The sequence below is a fragment of the Melospiza melodia genome, chromosome 2 (assembly GCF_035770615.1).
Source record: "Melospiza melodia melodia isolate bMelMel2 chromosome 2, bMelMel2.pri, whole genome shotgun sequence".
Classification (NCBI taxonomy): Eukaryota; Metazoa; Chordata; class Aves; order Passeriformes; family Passerellidae; genus Melospiza; species Melospiza melodia.
In genome coordinates this window covers 15,343,348-15,369,445 of record NC_086195.1, presented here as the reverse complement: position 1 = coordinate 15,369,445, position 26,098 = coordinate 15,343,348, and the positions used below count along the sequence as shown (strand labels likewise).

The 26,098-nt window shown below is 37.5% G+C and overlaps 1 protein-coding gene across 7 annotated transcripts in view; it reads left to right on the top strand.

The window, feature by feature from the left end:
* CNKSR2 (connector enhancer of kinase suppressor of Ras 2) overlaps positions 1-26,098 on the top strand; it is a 206,348-nt gene that overhangs the window by 82,632 nt on the left and 97,618 nt on the right. For 5 of the 7 annotated variants that reach the window (XM_063182554.1, XM_063182546.1, XM_063182572.1 and 2 more), the window contains exons 6-8: positions 1,667-1,786; positions 8,258-8,317; positions 13,029-13,097. In XM_063182554.1, the coding sequence (XP_063038624.1) occupies positions 1,667-1,786; positions 8,258-8,317; positions 13,029-13,097 (249 nt within the window). The remainder of the gene's footprint in view (positions 1-1,666; positions 1,787-8,257; positions 8,318-13,028; positions 13,098-26,098) is intronic. The other 2 variants (XM_063182551.1, XM_063182559.1) reach the window with 2 other exon arrangements.

The following is a 26,098-nucleotide window of genomic DNA, read 5'->3' as shown; positions in this document are numbered from 1 at the left end:
TTAAAGAAGCCCAGCCCAAATTTCAATAAAGTTCTCTTTTTCACTTTTTTGTACTTCAGCTGAAGCACAAACCATTCTTAACCTCATTTTATATATTTCTTGATGTCTTCTGTTTAGTAATGATTCTCCATCATGAAAAAGTAGAAGGGTGATGTATGTGACTGTGGTTGAAGGTAGTATTTTTTCTGGAAGAAGGTCATGTTGGTATTATAAATTTTGTTACGTTTTCCATTTGATTTGCTTATTCACCCTGAAACGTTATTGCTCAGTAAAATAAGCAATTTTTATGCAAGCCTAAACTTTCAACTGTTTTTAAATACTTTAAAGAGAAGAAGAGTGTACTGGTCTGTAACAGGATTAAGATGTCACTATCATTGGTTGGGGTTTTTTGGGTATTTTTTGTTTGATTTTTTGGTGGGGTTTGGTTTTTTTTTGGTTTTTTTTTTTTTTCTTTTGTTTTGTTTGGTTGGTTTTTTGGGTTTTTTTGATGTTTTGTTTGTTTGATTTTAATCACTTTTTAAAAGTTTTCCTTTTTACATAAGGTATTTGTAGTTTACAATTTGAAATCATAATGGTGATTTGGCAGGAGGCAGGCGGTTATATCTGGTTTTACATCACATTTCCATAGCATTGTTGCAGATGTTTTTACTGTAAGAACTGTACTTTGGGATCTTGGAAGATTGATTGGAACAACTGTTGTGTGCAGTTGTGTTTCAGTCATTTGAGAAGACTGGTTAGCTTTCATCTTTGGAATTTCAGAGGAGTTAAGCTGCTTCTTAATTGCTTTTGGAGATGCCCACAGTTTTGGGACCAGAAGAATCTCCTAATCCCTGAATTTGCTGACAAAAGATGGAGTGGAAATCTGAATAGGGAAATCATTTAAAGTGGCTGAAAGGGGGCTTCCTAGAAAACATTGAAACTCTCAAAAATCATTTTCTTACAGAGAATGATAGGAAAGCCTCACAGCTTTCCTGCTTCTTAGAAGAGGTTGTTCAGGGAGTGAGAGATCAGGAGATGAAGCAGTACCAATTTCACAGTTTCAGCCTTTTTAGAATTTTTTTTCTGTCTTGCTGCAGAGGCTGCCAACTATAACTGGTTTAAGAGTTATCCCATTGTGAAGTGGTGCTTTATTGTAATCTTCATGTCTGCAACAGTAAATCATGTGTGGCAGCTGTAGAACATGGGAAATGCAGTCCAAGGACAATTAGCATGTTTTATTAGTATAGAACTTCAGAGTTAATGGGAGTTACCTGTCATCATCAAGAGCCTGATTTTCATCTGTGCTGAACAGCTGCACATTCAATGGAAAGCAGTGTGCTTTGAGACACTTACTGTCTTTGCAAAAGATGTGGATGGGGTGGGAGCTGGGGTCACCACACATTCCCTGTGAGCCTGAGCAGGGCATCTGTCCCTGAGAGTGCGTGGGAGCCCCTCTTTGTCTCTACTCAGATACAAAAGCATTGGCATCCTGTTCTTCCCTGATCTAATGCTGTTAGTTCAGGGTCATCACAGATTATGTATTTCATATTGTATTGCTGCCTGAGGCCTTTCCCCCTCTGCCTTGTATGAACTTGAGAAGCATGGCGATTTCAACTGTATATTGACATTCAAATAGTTAGCAGTGGTCTGCTTATTGTGACTTTTTCTTTTCTTTTTTCTTTCCTAGTGTAAAACTCTCTCTGGAGTCTGTGATCACATTATCTCGCTCTCTTCTGATCCACTGGTTTCCCAGTCTGCCCATCTCGAGGTGATCCAGCTTACAAACATCAAGCCAAGTGAAGGGCTGGTAAGAAGTACGCAGTTAATCAAACCCATCATCCAGGATGAGAAAGTGATGGTTTTAAAATAAGTTGTATTTATGAAAATAAATAGGACATTTTAGCCTCTTCTATTTTAAAGTTTGAAAACAGTTTGATTCCTTTTGCTAGTTTGGTTTCTCATGCAGCTGGGCTAACAGGAAGAGATTTTGTAAAGCTGACTGAAGTGTGCGGAGTTTAGTGAACAGGGAGACATGAGTAAGAAATTCTTGCCATTTATACCAGCTTCTGAAAAATGGTTCAGATTGTTCTAGGATCTTGAAGTCAGAAGGGACTTAAATTACTGAGATCAACTCAACCAAGAAGTTTGCGTGGGCTTATGCACAAAACCTGTCAGATTCTGGAAAATGCTTCATAGTATCTCGGGGATACAAAGCTATTTTATAAGTTATTCCAGGGCTTCATAGCACTGCTGATAAGTAACTCATCGAATTTTACTGCAAGAATTCTGCATTCTTAATCAGGTGCTTGTGAAGGCTCTTAATGCAGCCATCCTGTGTTTTTTGTTCAAGAGCTGACCATTGATCTCTTGTTTACTCAAGTATCCAACACCCGCTGCATGGAAAAAACCAACACTGGTAACAATTCCAGATGTATGACTTTACATCTTTAATAATATCTGTTCCCGTAATGTTTGGAGGTAGAAAAGATGTTCAGAATACAGTTAATTTTTTTTTTTTGTCTAGAGAAATAGCTTTTGCAATTTCTGCTCAAGCTTATTCTCGTGCTATATTCTTGAATAGTCTTGAAGGAGGACTGTCATACTCTTTATAACAGGTTTTTGAAGTTGTCTGGTTGTTGCAGTTTTGGAGAATATTTTTGGTTTTGGGTGGTTGGTTGTAGCTGGGTTTTGGGTTGATTTGTTTTTCTTGGCAAAGTTGGTATGCCAAGTTATTTTGAGCAATTGTACACTAAATTAATTTTCCATTCTTTTGGAAAATTGCAATTGAAATATGAGAAAAACCTCAAAGGCTTGGATGAGTAAATATGGCCCCATCCTTTGTTTTAGTCTGCAGTTTGTTTTCCCTTCCTCTTCTGGCTTTCTTTTTTATCTCTGAATCCATTTTAAACTTGTCCTTCAGGATTGCAGCTTCTTATGGATTCTCTGCTCCCTCTCTTTCCCTCCCTTTCCCCTGTAGTCAACCTTTTGAACCACTGCAGTCAGCCTTTTGAAACACTTTCTTCTATTGTAATGAGAAAATCTTCCTCTTTCTCTTGGTCACCCTTTTTTGAGTGCTGTCCATTTTTATCTGAACTTGAATTTTTTTTCCTTTGTCTTGTGGCTGTTTTTTTTTTTCTTCTTTTTTTCCCCTTCATTTAAGTTTTCGTGTAGGTTGGTATGAACTCCCAGGGACCAAGAAATGTTGAATGGTATTTTTGTAACTAAGAGTGTGTTTCATGGGTCTGTTCCTGCTGGGTAGCTGATGAGAGAATCTCTTTCCTTCTCTGTGCCTCTGTTTTACACCCTCTGTCTGTCTTGTCTGTTTAAACTGGAAGCTCTTCAAGGCAGGGTTTTTTTCTTTTTATGTATTTGTCAACCAATTTAGCAGGGTCTTGATGTCATTGTCTAAAAAATAATTGTATGTAATTTTTTAAAAAAGGAAAATAGCAACCATGCAGTATACAAGCTTTAGAAGGATACAATGCCATTTTGACAGTCATGTTTTTTCCCCTCATCCTTGCCTGTGTGCCACTATTGTGTTGCCTGGGCCTTGTGCCTCTCCTGTAGATTGTGAGCTCTCCAGAGCAGGCACCAAGGATGTGGATTCGCGCCGGGAGAGTGAAAATCGTCCCCTTCCCTTCGGAGCCGCGCCATTCTGGCCAGCAGCCCACCTGTGTCGTGTGCTTCCTGGTGATTTATGTGCTCTTGGGCTTCTGTTTGCTTTGTAAACTAGTACCTGCCCCACTGAGTGCTGAGGGTGTCAGTTTAAGAACTGGTGGTGGAGCTTGGAGCTGTGAATATTCTTTGCACATCAGAAATGCTGGGATGAATGTGAAGCTCAATCATTTCTGGACCTTCTTCCAGGATTTGTGCAATGATGGATCTGGAAAAAAGGTTTATTGTCAATTTTCCTGTTTCCAGATTTTTGACCCACATTACAGTTCTGTGCTGGCTTTACCAATCACCAAATAAAATGTTGTATAAAAACAGAAGGACTTCAAGCAGAAGAAAAAAGGCAAGGATGATTGCTAACTGGGAAGATTTTTTTGTCACCTATCATAAACGGAACATCTACCATCTCAAATTCAATAGCTAAGAAGCTAAAGTAAATGTGGGAGAGAAAAAGCAAAGGACATGAGAAGGAAGTTAAAAGGATTGGAAACAATGCTGTTGGTGTTGAAACAATTGGAAAACAATGCTGTTTCCCTAAACTCATGGTAAATATATGATGGAGTTAAGAAAATGCTTGAAGCTTTTACAATTAAAGAAGATTGGCATGATCAGGATATTTTAATCAGCACAAATAGTTCCTTCACTGTGTTTGGTCTTTTCATGTGAAAACGTAAGTATTTGTCAGAGGTAAATGTAAGTTTTCAGACTAATACCTGAATGAGAAAGGATTAAGTAAATGTGTTACCATGTCTCATAGATACTAAAACTAGCTAACATCTCTGACTAAATAACCTTTCAAGCGACTAATCCTGGCAAGCAGAAAAAACTGTTAAGGTGTAATGTAGAGAACCTTTTGTGTACTGGGTAAAGCAATGTTATGGGTGGGGTTTGGTATTGGTTTTGTTGTTTGGGGTTTTTTTTCTTTTTTTTTTTTCCCCTCTATCCTTATGTCTTGTGGCTGACTGCATTCATGTTCTCCAGTGAGTGCTGCTGGGGGAAGAGATATAGCCTGCAGTGGCTGTGCAGTAAGGGTGAAGAGTTCATGATAGGAACTTACTTAAAAAGCCTTGAAATGGATTAATGTGGTCAACTTTGCAATCACCAACATGCTCCCATGTTTAATCCTTTCTTTTTTACTATTTTTCCTTTGTGGATTTGCAAGTTGTTTCATCTGTATCAGTAAGAGAATTTAATTTTGTATGTTTTTACATTGTTCATATACAAAGAAACCAAACTGACTAGCTTAGGTAGTATGTTTTACCATGAAACAGACTTAAGAACGTCACTGCTTGACTGAAAACAGTGAATCTATTTAGACAAAAAGCAGAAAACTGGGTTTTTATTGGGCAGTTTTTCTGCAACAAAAAAGTTGCTTCCTACTTTATTTTTATTTTTAATATAGAAAAGAATATCGGAGATCTGTAGCAAAGGTTAATCTTGACTTTCAGTTGTTTCCTGTTCATGTAATCATTTTAATCCCAGGTAAGTGTGATGTGATCTCAAGGGTTCAGAAACACAAAGGTAAATTCATCAGAATATGGGGTTCCTTTTTGCCTGCTGAAGCAAACACAAAAGAAAGCTGTAATGTAAAAAATTGCTCATAAAATACAAGTCATTGACACAGCAGGGTGTGGCAGCTGATTTAAGTGTACTGCCTACTCTCTTTCCAGGATTCCAGTGCACTACTATTTCTGATATTTCTCCTGAATGTTTTAGTTTGAAATACTGGAAGAGCTGGGAAAGAGTTATTAACAGTTGTTTGGGGTTAAAGAGGCACATGTGACTTTGGAGGGCTCCATGAAAGTCGAGTCAAAGTAAAAAATTCAGTTACATGTGTGATAAAATGAAATTTGTATCTTCTTTCTTCTTATCCAGCATTGCATAAATATTGAGAAATATGTTATAAATATATCACATTCTGTTTTCATTATTGAAAAAAATATAAACAAAAGCAAAGAAAAGGGGGGAAAAGAGCACAAAAGGTCTCTTTTCTAACCCTTGATCACCAAGATAAAGTGTAATGATTGGTTTGAAATTAGAGCTCTACCCATAACTGATCAGGACAATCTCTCATGTAATTAGGCACAAGTTACTCATTTTTTAATCTAGGCATACATTTATTCCTGATTACTAGATTGGTTATAATATGGTTATTTTAATAACAGGAATTATCTTTGCTTTTATCTGGTGTAACTGATTCTTGTAAATTCTTAGGGACTTATCTTTGAGTATCTAAGACTGTATCTACCAATTTATTTCAGTGCAAATGGACAGAGCACACACTGATCTCCCCTGTATTCTTGATTGCTAAAAGTATTATTGATATTGTGCAGCCACAAGGAGGCAGAGAAAAGAAAACCTGCAGATGTGTGTGGTATTCTTATTTCCATTCCAGATCAAACAGTTGTAAGCCAGAAATGTTCTTTTCTCTTCTCTGTACCATTTCCCATATATTGTTCACTTAAACCAAGGAGTGAAGAAACATGGGTGAAAAGGGCTTATTTTTGTGTTGCAAAATGTTACCTCTCCTCATTTAAAAGCTGCCTTATATCAAGAATTATGTTGGCTCTTGTAAAATTGTGACATGGTACAAATATAACATTAATTTTGCTCTTGTGGAATAAATATAATCTAGGGTGGATATTTTTCAGGTTCCTTCTTCCCTCTGTTTTTTAATGTGTGCAAAATCTTGATCCTAGCCTTTAAAGAACATTTTGCCAAAGTTCTTTCTCCTCTTTTGCATTTTCAAAGTCTTTTAAATTTATTAAAAAGACTAGATTGGATGTGAATTGTCCTCTGGAATGGTAGGACACTTGGATGAATTTACTATCCTTTGGAATAATGCTTTGCACAAAACTAAACACTGTATAACCATAAAGTGTGAGACTTTTTCCTTGGCTTTCACCCTGATGTTTATGGTTGAAAGTAGTAACTCACTGTGCATAAAAATAAAGATGTGGCTTTCTTCAGAAATTGCTCTGTTTGGGAACCAGACTCAAAGTTCCTGTCACCATGGTCACTGTGGTTTTAGCTCTTGCCATGTTGCAGGGTGTGTGGCCCAGTGACTTAGATGGGGATCCTGAGAGGGATTGAGGTCCCCATTAGTGGTGGTTTGAGGGTAGGTGTGCGTACCAGGGAACAGATACCAACATGATTCAGCCTCTTGGGTGGCTCATTATGCTTCCTGTAAGATATCTGTGTGAGTGTTAAGATGTGTGTATATTATTAGTGTTTCCCTACCTCACAGGGGTGTTGTGAGGATAAATGTATGAAAAAGCCATTCTACATTTGAGTTAAGCAAATGCTGTGTGATGGAGCCAATCAATGGACAGATTGCTGAAGGTTCATAGAGATGCTGGAAGTTGAAGGATGATGTCAGGGGATTTCTGACCATGTATTAATTAGTAGGTTCTGGATTATTTTACCTTCTAGCTGTGGCAGCTGAACATGATAACTGGGTGTGATGTGATTAACACTATGTAATTGTGCAGAACAAAATAGGAGTTCACTTTTGGGCTCCTTTCCAGAGAAACTCAGGAGGCCCCTGGCTTGTTTTACTAGGGATATTATCTACGTTGTTAATTTAGGTGTACTTGCTCATAGCTGCTACCAAAATGTGTCCCAGTTCTGGTCCCAATGTAGGTTAGTCCAACTTGATTTGTCTTCTTTGCCTCTTTACCATCCCTGCTCACCAGGGAGTGCACTGGGCTCCTCAGCTAGCGACAGATTTCTCTGTGGCACTCTGATTAAAAAGAGGAAGAGTAGGTTATGGAGAGGATGTTTACTCAGGCACTCAGTGTTTACCTGCTTTCTGTAAAGTGGTTGAGGTAAAGGAAATTCCTCAGAAATTATTGAATGCTCAGAATGTGCCAATTATCTCTCCCTTTTTCCTTCTCTCACTGTCATAGTAGATGTTGTTAAAATGTTTGAATTGAGGCTTGGTGGAAAGGCATATTTGAGACACTGTCTTGGACTATCCATGCCGGAACTTCTGTCTGTTCACAGGTTATCCCTCCTTTTTCATATTTTTTTGAAAGAAGTGGGGTAGCTAAGAAAGCTGATGTTGAATTTTCCATCATTGAGTTTTATAACTGAAGTGTTCATTGGGATGAGTGAGGCTATTGAGAAGGTCTTACAGCCACTTGACACGCACAATTCCAAGCACTGGCTTGAAAGTTGTGTTTGCAGTGTTGCCTACTGAAGACTCCAGATGTTTTAAAACTCAATGTAGTTTTCAAAGCAAAACAGACATATTGATCATACTAAGGCAATTTGTAGTTCTGGGGATTTTGGGAAGCCATTGTTCTATTTGTAGTTGAAGAAGTGTGTTTAAAAATACTGGGAAGTATTTATGGACGTAGCTGTGATAAACATTTTAGTTTTCTATTGCTAATTAGGGCCAAAATTATTTGGGCTGTTCTTGAAGTGTATAAAAAAACACTTTCTTGTGCAGAGACAAATTCCTCATGGCATGCAATAAAGTCCACATGTCTTAAAGAAAACAAAAAGAAAAGAGCGATTCTTTAAGAGATATGCAAGTTTTGTTTGGATGGTGATGGTTTGTGAAACACTTTAAAAATTCTTTCCCATAATGTCTTTTTCTTAGGGTATGTACATTAAGTCAACATATGATGGTCTTCATGTAATTACTGGAACAACAGAAAATGTAAGTATTGTTAATACTGTATGTTCAGACCTGGAAGCCTTTCTGACCTTTCCTGTGGTTAATGCTTTCCCTTTCCCATAAACTACATTTTGCTTGCAAACTTGTGCTGGTTGGCTGTTAAGAACCAATGGCATGTTGGACAGCAGAGATGCTTGTGCTTGTTTACCTCAGAATTGAAAGAGTTGTTTCCAGTTAAGGACCAAGAGAACCAGTCTTGATGTGTTCTTGCAAGACACCTAAAATGCTCTAGTTGATCCAGACAGGAAGCTGCTGCCTTGGAGTTACTTTGCTCTGTGAATAAAAGATAAATGTCTATATTATATGTAGACTGTTATGCTGAAGTTTGCTGCAGTATTAGACAAACAGCTTTTATATTTTCCATCTATCAAGCTTCATTTTTAAAGAAATGAGTGCATGGAAATGGACATCCCTTCACATTGACAAATAACCATGTATTTCTGCATGAACTTCTGAGTAATGCCTATGGAAAGGAACACTTATTACCATTGTACTAATTCTCACTGAAGGCATTAAAGAGCAAGTAAAACATGACAGACTACTTTTCAAAAGCCTTTGAAATACAACCTCCTTCCCTTGTACACTATATTTAGGGAACTGGCTGTCTGTTAGGAGTTGAGAAAAATTATAATTTTGGAGGAAAAGGCTTCTATCCCTGGTCTTCAATTAATGTGGAACAATCACTAAACAACACTGAACTGTTCCATAGTGGTTTAGTCAATTCCTTTGAAAGATTTTGATGGCATATTCTTAAAATGAAGCTGTCAGAAATGTTTGTTTTATCATGCTACTGTGTCATCCTGTGGGATGTGCAAACTACCTACATGACATTTACAGCTGCTGCATCTGATGTGCAATGAAGTTCTGTTAACATCTCAATAAAATAGGAATATTATTTTCATCCTTTCATAGGAGCTGCAATCTGATAGCCTTTTTCCTTTCTGTTTTCTGCTGTGGGCAGAATATCCATGGGTCATAACCAATAGATAATACTTGTAGAATTTGTGTGAATGAGATCTGTATTGGAATTTTTAAAAAAAAGTAAGGAATTTCAAGGAAAATAGAAATTCTAGAGTCAGGCCTACAGCTATAGACGTGATTAGTGAAATTAGCAAAACTAAACAAACCAAACAGAACTACAGTTGAACTTAATCTAGAAAGTATGTGAAATAAAGAAAAAATTTTACAGTTGAATCTCTCAAATTAAAGAAGGAACAATTTCTTTCCATAACTTGCTAATGGATTTAATTTCCCAGGGGCAAAGATAAAAATAAAATCTTAATGCATTCCCTCAAAACCCTTATCTTTTGTGATTCATGAATATAATTTAAAGCTATGTCAGGAAGCTTCAGTCATGATGACTCTTCTGCTGTTGTTACTGACTCTTTCACTCACTGTGACACCCTGGAGGTGCTCACAGACCAAGAAACTGCATTCTGTTATCAAGGGAAAAATCTGCTGTGTGTTGAAGCAGTTGTGAAAATGAGTAGTGCTTTGGAGAAAGAAGGATGTCTCTTGCTTTTAAGAACACAGTTTCTAGCTGCTTTCTTTAACACACACATGCACACACACACACACAAAAGCACACAGAGTTTTGATTTTGGTAGATGGGAGGAGAAAGATCTAAGCAGCATGTCCAGAATAAGATCACAATGGTGCACATGTGATCTGACCTGCTGGCCTCAACACATTTACTCTTTGCAGTACAGTTTGAATCCGAATTCTCTTGCATTTCAACAAAAATTTGTGTCCTTTTCATTTCCAAGTCTTCTCTTCCAAGTGAGACAGTGACACAATTGTCTGAATGATCGTGGAGAGGAACGTGTCTGTATGAAACACAACATCATGGTAGTGCTCTCCACATTAATGTAAGAGTAGTTTTGTAATGACAGTTCTGCTTTTTCTGTCTGGCCTTTGAGGTCCTTGATGTCCAGCTGCAAAGCCCATTAGAGTTTGGATCTTACTGTTTGGCATTAAAACTCATCTTCTCCAGCATATCAGCCAGGCAGATCAAAGCAGCTGAGCTCTGAAGCTTGGACTGAGAGAGAGCAGTGTTCCTTACAGGTCACTGCCCTGTAAGGGCTTCTCTCTGGTGGCCCTGTAGCCTTAGAGCAAGCTCATCTTTCCAGCTCCTGTCTTCTGTCTTTTGTTTGGAAATAACAGTCTAAAGGGTGTTTTGATCCAGTGAAAGATTTTAGGTTTCTTGTTGAGTAGCCCATCTAGACCATATTGGAGAGATTCTTTCAATTCACAAACTGAATGTGTCCTTCAAATAAGACCATTTTGTCCTTTGGTTTTCCAATAAAAAAGAGCATTTTGGTAAAGTAATAGCATGCAGTGCATCTCCAGCAGGAATGTGGCTTTGGAGGGAGAGCTCCCAGTGTCAGTACTTACTGTGATCTGGTTTGCTTTGCACTGTGCCCGTAGATCACAGGGAAGAGAGATTTTCAGAAGAAATACTACTAATAAAATCTCCACTGTGGGCATGCAGCAGTTGTGCTCCAGGGCCTCTAAACTGGACTTTCAGACAGTGTGGGTCTACCAGGGAAATAGGAAAAAGGCATTTAGCCTAAAGGGCAAAACTAAATCTATTCTAAAGCATAAATCCAAGCACATTCTGGATAGCTTTTAGTTACTGATGTGTGAGCCTCAGTGACAGGTGCTTCAATCTCTTAAACTCCCTGTTGAACCAATTTACCAGCTAATGAGGATGCAGTTGTGGTGTGGCACACTTTGTTCCTCCTAGTAGGACTTCATGAGTGGATTCTGTGCTTAAAGATCAGCATATACATCTAAAAAAGAAAGACCTTATTGATTCTCCTCTGTTTACCTTAAATAGCCATGATAAAAGATACTGTTTTACAAGCAATGTCTATTTTTTACTGGAGAGGAAAAAGCAATAAGGAACAGGTGTTACAACGCCTTCATAAGACCACAGCCTTGACATATCTTTCTAAGTTTTTTTTTTTTACCTCACCTTGTATTTGAGGCATAATTGCAATGAGGCATTTTTTAACATAGACTTTTCCAGTTTGAAGATTCTCAGACCATGTTTTAATGTCTTGACAAACTTGACCTGTTTTTTCAAGATTTAAGCTGCAAATCCTGAAGACACTGTAAAGCAAAGGATGTATCATAATAAAGTCCTGAAGAGGTCAAGAGTAATGACACAGAATTCACTTGCATTTGCATTTTAAAAATCTTAGCTGTAATTACATCTGAGCTAAAATAGCTGTATTGCATAGGATGATTGTAAAGATTTTAGAGGTATGAATGAGTAAGTGTGAGTAGTAAAATGGCAGACAGAAGACAGATTATTAGGACATAACCACCACTGTTAATATTTTTCCCCAGGTCACTCAGCCAATACCTTTATTGCTTAAGTAGTGCCAAAATATCAAGGCTGGTGTTCTTTATATAAAGTAAAATGATATTACCAGCCCAGTTTGATTTAGGATGTTCTGTGCAATGTCTGCTAGGAATGAGTCATGAGTGACCATTCTTTCAGGCTTTCATGTCTCTTGGATATCTTTCATTTGTACACTGTCCTTAAGATAGGCTGTGAATTGTGTGCAATTGAACTAGAAAGTCACGGTTTAGCTGTGGGACATATGTTTTGAATGGGGATTTACTACATAGGTTATTACAAAAAGTCCACATTTCAGATGTGGAACATTTTATTTAGATGACCTCTTATCTCACGTGAAAATTAAATTAATTTAACTCCTGAAAATAAAATTTATAGCAGTTTTTTTTTTTTTAAATCTGCTCCTGAGCAACATGTTTCCTTTGGGTTCTTTTTTCAAACTGTCAGTCTCACCTTCTACTGTGGAGTCAATTAAGTGCCTTCTGGCAGCCACAGTATTGTGAGAAAAATTAAAGTGTGGCTCTGAAAAACTGAAGGAATTTATTTTCCTTTGAACTTAGAACTATTCCCCTCAGAAAACAATTGGTCTACTGTAAAGAGAGAAGGGAATGTTTGGGGCTTTCATTTTAATGAAAGAGGCGGTTTTTGTTGTGGTTTTTATTTTTATTTGATTTTTTGTTGCTGTTCTCACTGAGAATTTTTTTGAGGCAAAAGCAAAGTACAAAACAACTTTGCTTTTTTGAGAGTGTGATCACTGTAGTATTCTGATGATGGTTACATTTCTTTCACCCTGATAGTTTTTCAAAACCACAGTTCCCATTAACTTACTTGCTCTTCCTAGATTGTGCCTAACCCAATCTTCTCTTCTTTGCACTCTTTGCAGAACAGTAATTTACTACAGCTCTCTGCAACATATTGAAATGTTGTAGAATAAAAAGACAATTTTATGAAATTTGTTTAACAAGAATTATCAGCTAGTCTTGATAGGTTCAAAAGTCAGCCAGAGACTGAGTTTTGAGAGTTAAGATATGTCCAGCAGATTAAAGCATCCTTTTGGCAGGATGAAATTCAGAAGAAATCCTTAGGACTCAGTTACCATATATTCATACCTTTCTTAACATGTGATTTTATTGTGTAGAATAGTGCATATCATTTTTCTCCCACAAGAAAAAACTGATTTATTAAGTATTTCTTTAATTCTTTATTTCACAGTAGAATGTCTATCAATCTAACCTGATTTACATAGCTTAGCAATCATACTGCTGAAAGAGAGATGATGACCGGTAAGACCTGTATTCTTGATCATCTCTTTTATTTTAAATTCAGTCACCTGCAGATCGGTGCAAGAAAATCCATGCTGGGGATGAAGTGATTCAAGTTAACCACCAAACTGTGGTATGTATAATTATGTTCTGTGTCAATTGGAGATAGAGGTGTTGGGGCACATAGCATGTGGAGAGAAGAATTGTATAGAAAAATGTATTTTTATAAATCATTAATTCTTCTAACATCTAAGTTTTCCTTTTCTCTTTTGAAACCACATAGTTCTTAAGTCTTTAGCTAAACCCTGATCATCTGAGCATTACTGGAGATACCAAGTTAGGCTAAATATCTATGGCTTGGGAGATCTCTTAGGCTGTTTTCTGCTTGCCCATGCACAAGTTGGTTTAGTGTAATGGAAATTTTGGGTTGAACGGATGCAAGGAGTTGGAAATACTGTGCGCATATGGGTTTCACATCAAGAATGCTTCCTGGAGGCTGGAAAACTTACTACTTTTCAAACACACTGGAAAGTGTAGAATGTGATTTTTAAGAAGACAAGCATGTGAAATTCCCATAGGGGTACATAGGGTGGTTGACCTAATGTAAAGAGACGTTTTAAACTTGGAATTTAAAATTAAACAGACCTTTCAGATATGATAGTCAAGAAAACTAATACTATGCAAATTGCCCTTTGTGGGAACAGATACTTGTTAGTGCCTGGTGATTTTATTTAGGATTAGCGAACTGTTAAAATTAATTTACCTTTTCTGAGGTAAGGCTTTCTAAGAGAAAAGGTGGACTTACAATATAGGAGGCAGCTATTCTTTTTCCAAAGGATGAAGTTTCTTGACAGTAGTGAAATTCAATATATGGTATTAGTGCAGCAGCCATTTGTTAAAAGTTGTGTTTTGTCATTCCACATGGGACTCCACTTCCAGCTTTAGGCCATTGTACATCATGTCAGCTCGTCTGCACAGATTAGGGTAATATTTCACAATACCTTCCAGTTAAGTCTGAAATCAAATAAACTGTACATATGTGGACCTTAAGAGATGAGAAGCTATCTTTGGAGCTATGCAATGTAATTTGATAAATCCAAGCAGGTCAGGGTGAATTCTAATATCGTTTTGGCCATACAGCTTCTTTCTAAGTGTTGTATCCTATGATTAGTTTTCATGTACAGTTGATGACTAATTTCTCTGGTGTTCTGCACTGAGGGAGGTTATGACATCAATTTAATTTGAAAAACATTTTAGAGCATTACTATTTTGGCTATTAAAATGTATACACATCTGAAGAAGCACATCATTAAACATTCAGTACTAGCTACCTGTTTTTCCCAAAAATTTCTGATGGTGCTGTAAAGTTGCCTTGTTAACTTAAAAATTTCCAGTTGGCTAGGTATTTATTCTAGTTTTCTTAGCACATCTGCACTGCATTTATTTGATGGAAAGATCAGATTCTTAACCCTAACACTACCAGTAATGTTTTGACTATCCTTAAGATAAGCTTTCTTACCTACATGGATGGAATATTTAATGTAGGATTTGAGTGTCTTGGCTTTTGCATAAGTGAAGTATTTTCAGAGGCACAGAGAGAAATAATTGTACTTTTAGGTAGAAGGCACCATAGAGAGCTGAGACAAACTTGGTTTAAATGGTGAATATATATAGCAATAGACTAAACCCCACATTTACTTTGCTTTTCTTTGTTGTATCAACAATATAATTTAAATAGTTGTCATCATTGATATTGTAAACAATGTATACAAATAATTTTCTTGTGTCCTAGTGTTAATTTTCCACAGTGAAAGTCAACTAGGATTTTCTTAGAAATCTGATAGTACCTCTCACGTTATCTTTGCAAAAGTACACTGCATTCACTCTTCAATTTTATAAAGCCCAAATATTTATTTTTTTCTGTAGATTCTGCAGAATTTGATAAGAATCTAAGAAAATCCTTTTGTACTCCAGCCCCTGTCATGAGGAATTTACTGTCCAGTTCTAGAAATCTATTTTTCTGGGGAGAGGTATTATTCCTTACACTGACTCTTGCTCAGGAGATAAATAATTCTGAAGATAGTATATTTTGTTTTTACTGGTTATTGATTTTTTCACACTTGATGTACTACTCACCAGCAGCAGATACAGGACAACTTGTTCCCTATAACTTATCATATATATCATATGTACATATCATACATATCATATGTAACTCATAATACTTATATCACTAGTACTGACCATAGAAATACCTGATTAATTTTTTTAAATATCTGATTTTTAAAAATATCTAATTCTAAAGCTATAAGGAAGTGTTTTTCACATGGAGCTGTTATTAAGCTGATGTCTTGTAAATGAGGACTCAAAATGTAAAAAAAAAATTAACTTTAATGTCTTTTAGAGTTAAAGCCCCCTTTTGAAAAAATTTTCTTCAGTTATTTCAGTGTATTTATCTGTCAAATTGAAATTAATGTCTGTCTTATGTACTTTATATTTCAGAGAGTAAATACAAATATGAGGAAGAGAAGTTCCATACAATTGGTTTAAAAATCCAACTTGTTAGATAATACTTTTTACAAGGGACATATTGTAATAACTATGAAAAGGCTGCTTTTTCAGAAAGTCCACTGACTTTCAAATAAGCAGCATGACAAAGTAGGAGAATGATTAAGTGATTTATACTGATTTATCATTATGCATGTCCTAATACTGGTCAAATAGTTTTAAATTATCTATTGACAGCCTCTGCTTTTAGTGATGCCTAATCTTTGTAGTATATTATTTGGCAGTGAAATCAAAGAATTTAAAGTGATTATTTTGATTGTTTGCTATTCAATATAAAACATGCATAACAGGATTATTCCATTTGTTGCTGGCAGGATGTTTGGACTATTGGAATCTTATAAATTAAAAAAATTTATTAGGCCTAAAGTCAGTGAAAAGTTAATGTTCAGAAAATTGTCCTTTAAATAGTGGTTTCTTGAGGTTAAATAGCTATATGGGTCTTCTGTGTCAGTTTTGCTTTACAGGACAGATCTGTTCTTCAGCAGCTCTACAGTAACTAAGGGTTACAACTCCCTCCAATATGAGAAAGTCATGGACCTGTTAGATCAAGTCCAGAGGACATCACAAAGATGATCCCAGGGCTGGAACACCTCTCCTATGAGAACAGACTGAAAGAGTTGGGGTTGTCAGCCTAAAGAAGAAAAGGCTTTGAGGAGATTGTGTAGCACCTTCCAGTAACTAAAGGGGCTGCAAGAGAGCTGGAGAGAGACTTTTTATGAGGGCCTTTATTGATAGGCCAAGGGGAATAGCTTTAAACTGAAAGAGGACAAGTTTATATTCGGTGTTAGGAAGAAATTCTTTGCTGGTAGGCTTGTAAAGGACTGGAAAAAGTTACCCAGAGAAGCTGTAGATGCCCATCTACAGCTTCTCTGGGTAACTTTTTCCAGTCCTTTACATCCCTGGAAATGTTCAAGGCCAGGTTGGACAGAGCTTTGTGGGGATGTCTGTGCCCATGGCAGAGGGTTTGACACTAGGCGATCTTTAAGGTCCCTTCCAACCCAAATGATTCTGTGATTCTGCGACTCTTCTTTTAAGATTCAAAGGATTTAGACGATGTCTTCTAAACTTCCCTGCAAATTCCATCCTTTATCTTGTCTAAAAGCCTGCGTGTCTAAAATATTTCCAATGTAAACAAACAAGGAAAAACACCTTCCTCATTTGGATATTTCAGAATTTGCACTGCAAATTGATTCATTGCAGTACTCATGTTTCTGCCCATATATAATTCAAGAGCTTATTTTGGCTGAGGATAGTCCTTTCTTTAAGCAACTAAAAGTGCAGAACACTATATTACTGCTTAAATGAATTAGTACTCTCCACAATATTCTTCCTGGTTGCTGTTATCAGTGATAAAACAGTAGAAAAAATACTGCAAGCAGAGAACAGGGATGTACAGACTCAGGATGGTATAGGATTTTTAATTAACAGTCTGTTCTTGTGTAATTTTTTTATTTTTTTATTCTAGTTTTTTTATTTTGGAGGCATATTTGGCATATGCATATACTTTGAATACCATTATGATATGACTTATGGATTGAATACACATTTGATATGACGTGATAGAGTTGTGGATTCCCAAAATTTGTGTTTGTTGACTAAAACTCATCAGAAGTTATGTAAATATTGATGATGGGGAAATAATAGGTGACTATGGTCAATTATCAATCTGTTGCATGTGGAAGCTGGTAGGTTTAGTGTATTTAACACCTATAAGTTGGAATTGGTATCTTGGCAACTTGTAGTAGATAACACTTAGCTTTTATATAGCATATTGCTTACTGTGGAAACTCCAGTGTGCCAAACCAAGTCCACATAATATATGTACAGGAACTCTTTTTATATTTACAGTACAAAAACTTAGAGGAGATTTTGCTAAAATTCCTCTGAAACATGACAGATACATTTACGAGATCATACCTTGCCTTTTTGTAAGGATATGCATTTAAGGATATGATGCCTTTCTAGATACTCATCCTAAATTAAATCTTTGTTTAGGAAAATGAAAGAACAGATTTTTAAGTTTTACTGTATAATTTGTGAGGAAAGTTTGACTTTTGCAGAATGTCTTAAGATTTTTTGGAAGATGGTAAATTCCAGCTCATAAAAAATTCTGAACTTGGGATCCAAGTGAATCTCTAGAGTGTATGCACCCAAAATGGAGTTTGCAGTAGATGGCTTCTTATTCTGGGGGGACAACCAAACAAAACACCTCTAAGTAGAAAAATTGTGTTGCAAATATTTGTTTGTTTTTTCTTCACTGTTTCAGATCCAGCTAGGCTTTTTTTTAGCATAGGTATTTAATTTAGGTCTTGTTAGCTTGGCTTTTAATTAGGCTGTGTTTGTAAAGAGGCTTAGTGGGGAAGTGGGCTGGAACAATGATGCCCTGAGAAGCTACCTGGAACAGAGGCTAGACAGTGTTAAAGGAATAAAGTAGGTGTTTATTGAAAGGCCTTCAAAGGATACACCTTGGGCAGTACAAGAGCCTGGCCAAGGCTACAGCCAAGATGGATGATGGGTCAGGCGTTTTCACACTTTTGTAAGTTTTGGTCAATTTACATACTGGGGTTAATTGTCCAATTACAGCTTCAGGTTATGAAGTCCCATCCTACCAGCCTGCTCTCTTCAATTCACTGCTGTTTGTACTTTTTGGGCCTGAAGCTGTGATGGTATCCTTGGTTCTTGGCTGGAAAAGGATTGTTTTGTCGAACTAAACTGTAAAGAGAACCTGCTAACACTTTATATGAAGGTCAGAGTTATGTACTAATGCAGTACAGAATCTGGAAAATATGAAAGCTAAAACTTAAAGCATCAACAGTACAGGGGAGGGGACAGCCAGGTCAGTCCAAGCTTTTAACATAAGGTGTTTGACACCTTATACAGCTTCCATTCATAACATCTTTATTTAAAACAGTACTTTTATTTTCTTGTGAGGCTTGACTTGAACAAAAAAAAACCCCCAACAAGTTTATAAAAGTTGATGGAAATAAGCTTTTTGTTCAATTTCCTTCTATTGCTGTCATGCATGGGGTTCTATGGAGGAGGAGATAGAGGAACAGCTCCCAAATCATGCTTTTAATACTTCCTGAATCCTTGGACTTTTTCTGTTTATGGAAGTTTGGTAAATGTTAACAAAAATATTTAGTTTTAAAGGTGGGATTTACATTTATAACCTTTATAGGGCTATCCAAAGACGCTCATGGAAGTCTTTATGGAAGTAACCTAGTTTCGTAGGGCTCTGTTCTAAACTCTTTGTAGTTTGCCAGGATAAGGGGTCCATACTTTGTGGCACATTTGGTCCTGTAGCCTGGGCACTGGCATCTCACATCCAGTGTGCTCTTGGTTCTGTGCTCCAGAGCACCTGGTCCTGACCCTCTGCTGCAGTTTGGTGCTCTAGAATATGTGCTGGGCATGGTAAACCTCATCCATGGGATTGGTGTGGAACTGATGGAGCTGTGAACAGTCAAGCACTGAAAGGCTGATGTTGCTGTTCAAATCCTTTCAGGAAGTTCTTTCAAGAAGAAGTTGGTGCAACAAGAGATGGTCTTCATCGCATATGACTGGGACATGGCCTCAGTACCCATACATTGTATTTCTAGAGGTAGTCCCTGCCAGCTGATTATGGTCTTGCTCACCAAATGCCATTTGCTGTCCTACAGCTGAGTCAAAACCAGATTCCTTTTATTCTGTCCTGGCTGTACCCCAGAATGGACAACTCTACTGCTATTGAGCCCTGGTACTTTACTTGTGTGATTATATGAACATACAGGGACAACATTCAGCAGGCAAAATCCATACTGAGTTCTTAAATTATTTTTCTTTGGGGGGAAATATTCTTTAGTAGTTGAGGACATAGATTGCTCTGTACAGGTGTTGTTTAGGAATACACACCTGGGCTGACTTTCAGGCACCAAAGTATCTTTTAAAAGCAGTGTAATTGTGGTAAGAAATCCTCTGCAGACACCAATTGACTTTTTCTGTGAGTGTCACTGGTGGGCCTTCATAGTGTCACCACTGGCAATAGCCATGTTTCTGAGTCCATATCCAAGTCTAGTGTTTTTATACAAGCTATACTTAGGACTATACTCCTGAGGATGTGTTTGCTAAAAACTGCAGCAGTGTTCTGTGGAGTGTTTTTGTGACCTAATTGATAAATTCATCTTTCTGCACAGAACACACTGGAAGATGATGTATTTTAATGGTTTTATTTTAGAGGATTTTTTTCTGGTTTGTTTTTTCCTCCACATGATAGCATTTCCATAGGAAAAAAAACCCCTCTAAGTGGTGCTGTAAATGGTATTAATATTTTCAACATAAATATTGAAAGACAATATACTGCCAAAATGTTTTGCATATATTCCTGATGCAAATTATTTTCATATTCTCAGTAGTTGCTGCTGGCTATAAATCTAGGTACGATTTGTATTTGTAGGCAGTTTAAATTAAAATTTGAACAGTATGTTCTCTATAGTGAGAATACTGTAAATTCTGCAGTTAAAATGATTGTTTCAGAATATATAATTGAATTTTTTATGCCAGGTAGCAGATACTAAGTAGAATTACAGTTTTATATTGTTAAAACTTTTGATGCCTGTAGAACAGAATACAGATTATGTACTTCTTTTTGTCTCCTAAGAAGAGGTTAAAAAGGCTTACTGTTAGTGTATGTTCAGGTGTGTGTATTTGAAAAGGAAGGCAGGTATTGTTCTGCTGCTAATAATTTCCTTTTAACCGAGGTTGCTGAAAATTGAAGTACACTGTAGAAAAGATGATGAAAGCTTAAGGAGAGATGTCTTCAATGCTGTGCATATTAACACAACAGACATTACAGTTGTGCACAGCCTGGACCATATATGAGTTAGGATGGAATAATTTTGACTACTTCTGTTCTTTGTGCAGGTAGCAGCTGTGTGTACATGACACAGCTGATCTTCAGGTGCCAGCCTGATGTTCTATTGCATAATCTGTTCTTATTCTGATAAAATTAGGAGCTAAATGTGAGGAAGTGTAAGACAGTGATAGTTGTTGTAAAAATTGATCAAAACAGTAAGAAAAGCAAATCCATGCTCCCATGGGAGGAAAAAATAAAGCAAGGGAAATTCTATGATTTACTGTGAGCACGTTAATTTTTATTCAAAAAAAGTCAGTACCGGATTCAAACAACTCAGTGGCTTGAACAGAGTACATAGTCTATATTTGATGATTTTAATGGAAATAAAATGAAAAAAAAAAAAAAAAGAAAAGCTCTATCATGACTAAATAATTCCTGCATTTTTAAGACAAATTCTTTTAACTCCATATCTCTGTCCTCCCTCCCAGCTAAGTGATGCAGACTAAGTTTCCTTACAGGCTTATTTTCGATTTGGATATTTTTTTTCGGTTTGCTTGGTCATTAATGTCCTTAATTTTGGGTTTCTTTGACAATTTCTATGTAATGTCTTAATTTATTTTCACTATATGAATTCAGTCTCAAGAAACATCTGCTTCAAGGGTAACAGCACTTGAGCTGGGGATCTCAAGTAGTTTATTTATACACTGAAAATCTGGGGGAGGTCAAAGACTGTTGGAATTACTGACTCACTGGAATCATTCTAAAATAATGAGTTTTGATGATGTAAATCTAATCTGAAAGAAATATGCATATGTGTATGCATGTATGTTTCCATATGTTTGTTGTTGTAATTCCAGGACAAGCATTTGGGGATGAGACTGTGCAATGCACACACACACAAAAGTCAAATTCCCATGGTGAGATTAAGCACAGGGCCACAAAAATGAGTTCCTGTAAGGCAAATGTGACTGTGGGTTAATACTGCAGGGTCACTTCTGAAGAGCCCATTCCTTATGCCACATGAAGTGTGGAGAACTTGGCTCTTCCTCTCTCCTGAGGAAGAGGGAACCCATGCACATCCATACTGCAGCTTAATCTGTGGGAAAGCAGGGTGTGACCCAGTCTGTCTAAATTCTGCCTCAGCCTCCAGCTCCTGCCACCAGCTCTTTGTGCCTGTTTAGATGGCACTTGAGATTTCTTGGCATTCACCAGAGGCCACCCAAGGATGCTGAAATGCCTTTGTAGGCTGGGGAGATACTGTCCTTTGGCAGAAGCCCTGCTGAAATGAAAAGGCACCTGGGCTCTCCATATGTTCCTTGGGAGCCCTTGGAAGTGAGGCCAAGCAGGGACTCTGGTTGCAGCACCTTTCTTCATAAGAGTTTAATTTCTGTGTCCTTGCTGAAGAAAGGGGTAGGGCCTGCTCATCCCAACAGGGCTCCCAGACCCTGTTCTCTGCAGTGTGTGTTAGTTTGTATTGCATTTATATTACATAAAAAAGTGATGTGTGGGAATTGGGACCAGAGCCCTCATTGCCCATATGCCAGTGCAAGGAGCTAAAGGTTTATTGCCTGTGGCATGATTGGGGTTTGTGTGTGCATAGTCCCATCAGCACAGTGCTTTGCCCCCATGGAAGTTATGCACATCTTGGTGCTTGAAACACCTTTGTAGTATTTTAAAGTATTTGACTGAGTTTAGTCCTTCTGAAGATAGAAAGTGCTGAGATCCATGTTCTGAAACTAGATGGAGAGTTGAGTAAAAACCTTCCAAATTGCCAGTAGCTGTCTTTTCTGGTTATCTGTGCTCCTGTTGAAGAGAGAGATGCCTTGCAATTGCCACACTGCAGACAGCCAGTCACTGCAGGTACCCAAGTGAAGGAAAATGCTTCGAATTTCAGAGGTGCACCAAATCTGAGCTGGAACCAACCCCATTTTTTAGAGCCATACCCTAAAATGGGGAAATGAGACCCTTCTTCCTCAGAAATTGTACCTAGTAACTGACCTTTATGTCTGTAAAATATATAACCAAACCCATAAAGCTGGAGTCTGCTCTTCCAACAAATATGCTCATTTATTTGTTCTAGGATGTTGTACTAGCAATGACTCAAAAGCAATGGGGTAGCTCTGAGCTGAAGGTTGATTGTATCAGTACAAAATGAAAGGTAAGCATTGCTATTAAACAGTGTCCAAGCTTCAGTACAAAACTGATTCTCTGTTTCTGGATAAATCAAATTTTAGTTCCCTCATGAATAATACAGATGGTTGCCTCCTATACTGAGGTGCTCTGTAGTCATGTTACTAATATTTTCAAGTTTGTTGAATTATGGTGGTACTTTGCTGTACTTGTGGAAGTTAAGCTCTGGGTCAGATACATGTTCTGACAAGGAAATGTGTTTAGGGCAGTTTAATGAGAGGTGGTGATTTCTGCACTCAACTCTCAATTTGGATCCTAACTTAGTTTATTCTTGGGAAAGTCTCTTAATTGTGATCTTTAGTATACATAGACAAAAATGAATTTAAAAATCACTTATTTCATGGCTTGATGGTAGTAAGCAGAAGATTTAGTGAAATATCAGGAATTATTCAAGTAAGAGATATGATTTTTTTTTCAATGTACTTTACATACAAACTGTATTGTTGTGACTTTGGGGAATGATACAGTGCGGTATGATCAGTGACATTTTTAGGATGCACAGAACTGACTTTTAACATTGAATTAGAATTGCATTGATTTAAATAATGTAGCCAAGATACTCTTTAATTAGAATTGCAGCCTATGCAATCACAATATTATTAACCTCTCCTCTTTAGGAGAAAACCATTATGCAAGTAGGATGCTATTATCATGCTAGCTTAAGAACCTGGATAAATCCCTGAAAAGACATCTCCTGCTCTCCTGACACTGCCTGCCCTACTGCATACAGACACAGCTTTCATCTCTGTGGTGGTCCATGCTGTAAGCATCCTTTTGTGGTTTCCTCACTAGTTCTGTTTTCTGAAGACAGAAGACCTATGGCTTTCCATTAATTTTTCGCCTTTTCAGGCATCTGCAACAAAGGAAAGGGAAGAAGATACTTGCTACTAACATTTGTTTCATGGGGCTAGTAGCTGACTGAGCTTGTTCCTGGCCAGTGTTCATGGAAATCAGTTTGCTAATTTAACAGCATGATGCTGTTGAATTTCTTGTCAGATTCTGAGTTGCTGAACAACGTGCTATGTTTGATATTTGTTATTTGAAGTGCAGTGTTGGGGATTTTTTCCTTATGCACTATTTTTTTTCATTAAATGCAAGATAGTGTTTGATATGGAAGTCTTTAAAAAAATCTATTTTTTGAGGTGAATGTATTTTTACTTCTAGAAATTGTTCAGGTTTTTTAGCCGAAAAGTAGAAGCCTGAAATGTTGATCAGTCAAAATACTCTGGGTGCATGCAACTCATTACAGGCAACATTGAAAGAAAAAGAATTTTGGTTATCTTTCCAGTCCACGAACTTTTTAAAATTAGACACTAGAGTGGTTTTTGCATATTCCCATAGTTAGAAAATAGGAAATGGCTTAGCAGATTATATTTAGCAGCAAGGTATTATTTTTCCTTCAAAAGTGTAAAGATATTACTACTTTTACCTTTTCAAAATCTGCAATTTAGGAAATAATTAAAGTAATGGGGGAAAAAAACCAGTTTTGTTTTCATGGATGCAGAAAACTTTCAGTAACTTTCATGGGTCACCCTTAGAATAGAATTATGCCTGTAAAAATGAGAAATCTGTTCTCTTTACCATTTGTCTGTTATCCCACCCTCTCAACCCTCACAGTTGCACTGTGTATTGGGTTTGCACACTGCTTTTAATTGATGTAGCTGTTCTCTGGGGATGCAAGTCATAGATTTTTCAGACTGTAGGTTATTTCATAGCATCCTAAAAATAGTTAGTGCAGGGCCATCCAATTGTATTTGAGCTGCCTGCTCAAATACTTTACAGATCTCCTTTCTGCATCATAAGATACAGCAGTACTCATGAATGAGCACAGGACTATGGGAATACTGTCATGAGTGCAGGTGAGTGACAAAAAGATTCGGTGAATGGTTGTGGTTACTTCCAGAAAAAGCAAGATTATTGCCAATCTTCTAACCTTGTCATAAGGGGGTAATAGATTAATTTGGGGGGGAAAACCTATTTAAGAACAACTTTTAATTATTTAGAAGTGAAATTCTTGACAATTTAGAATAGGAATTCAAAATAAAAGTTTAATTTCAGGCTGTTGTAATAGTGTCATCCAGATGGACTTGCTGAAAGCCAAAGAAGCATGGAGATCTTTTAAATGTATCTCAGCTTGCTCATGTTTTTTTCCAGGTGATGGATGGGGACTTGTAACAGCACCCTTTGCTAAAGCTGCCTGTGATTTGGGTTAGTGGGTGCTTGGCAAGGAGAGGAGGAGGATGTGTCAGGGCTGTGCAGGGCTCCTTCCCCTGTGCCTCTCTTGCCCTGCTGAAGGAACCTGGGTGTCCTGAGTGACTCTGGAGCACCCTGTGAGGCTTCCCAGCCTGGCCACAGTCCCTGGGCATGCCGTGGTGGAATGAATGAGAAATGTGGAGGTGGCCTCATGCTGGTGCGTAGGCACCCTGTGTGCAGGCTGTGTCTCTGTGCAGGGTTCCCTCTGCTTTGGGAGTGTGGTGCCCCTGCCTGTGCCACCCCAGCAACACTGTGGATCTGGCCTTGGGCCACCAGTCCATAGGTGTGGGTCACCCCTTGTGTCCCTCCCTGCCCTGGCAGACTCCTCCAGCAGAGCTGCTCTAATGTTGGCAAAACCATCTCACCCAGACCCTCAGGGCACCAGTGGCTGTCCTGGTGGCCATGAGCTGCACAGGGATTCAGGCACGGGCAGTGAAAGCCAGCGCTGGGCTTGGGCTGCCATCAGACACCTCTCCTGGCTGCTGCTTCCAGGGGCACTAGTTTAACAATGTAAATTTATGTTACTGTTGCTTGTTTTATCTTCCTTGCCCCATAAAAATGGCCACCTGGTCAGCATAGTGTACTGTTCTCAAAATTAATTGCTCAGGTTATTTTACTATAAGTAAAGTAGTCTGCTAATACAGTCCTCTTACGTATATATTGAATTTTCAAACCAGTGTTGAAACTTTCTTGTTACTGTCCTTTTTTTGTAGTACATGGGCAAGGATATGATAGGAACTTTAAAAATTCTGCCCAAAAAATTTGATGATTAGAAGTTGCAAATTTTTAAATGTGGTAATGAGAAAGGAGATGTTAGAGAGAGTAAAACCAAACTGTAGTTAAAGGGTAGGTTACTTGTCATTGAAGTGGAATTCTGAAAGAGTTTTCAGTTCCAGATATAGTCTCTGCTTTTTCCGCTTTGCAGCCTGACCTCCTCAAAAAAAATTGTTTTGTCTGTGTCAGAGTGAATTTTGAGAGTATCTGAACTATGTTGGAGCTGAAAACCAGGCCTCCTATGTGGGCATTGATTTCCTTCAATTGATTATTGACTACTTTTTATGTGACTTGTTCCTCTTAGGCCAGTTTAGTTCAGATTATGAGGAGTCATCAAGGCCTGTCTGAACAGCGAGAAAACTTTTGTCAGGGAACTAGATAAAAGCAGAGGATGAACTTCATTTGAAATTTATAGTAAACTCAGAATTTCACTGTGAAAAATTAAGTTAAATTGTTTTTATTCATGAGCTTCTAAATTAAATACATCAGATTTAGTGCTTTGAAGCTATTTTTTTCTTTAA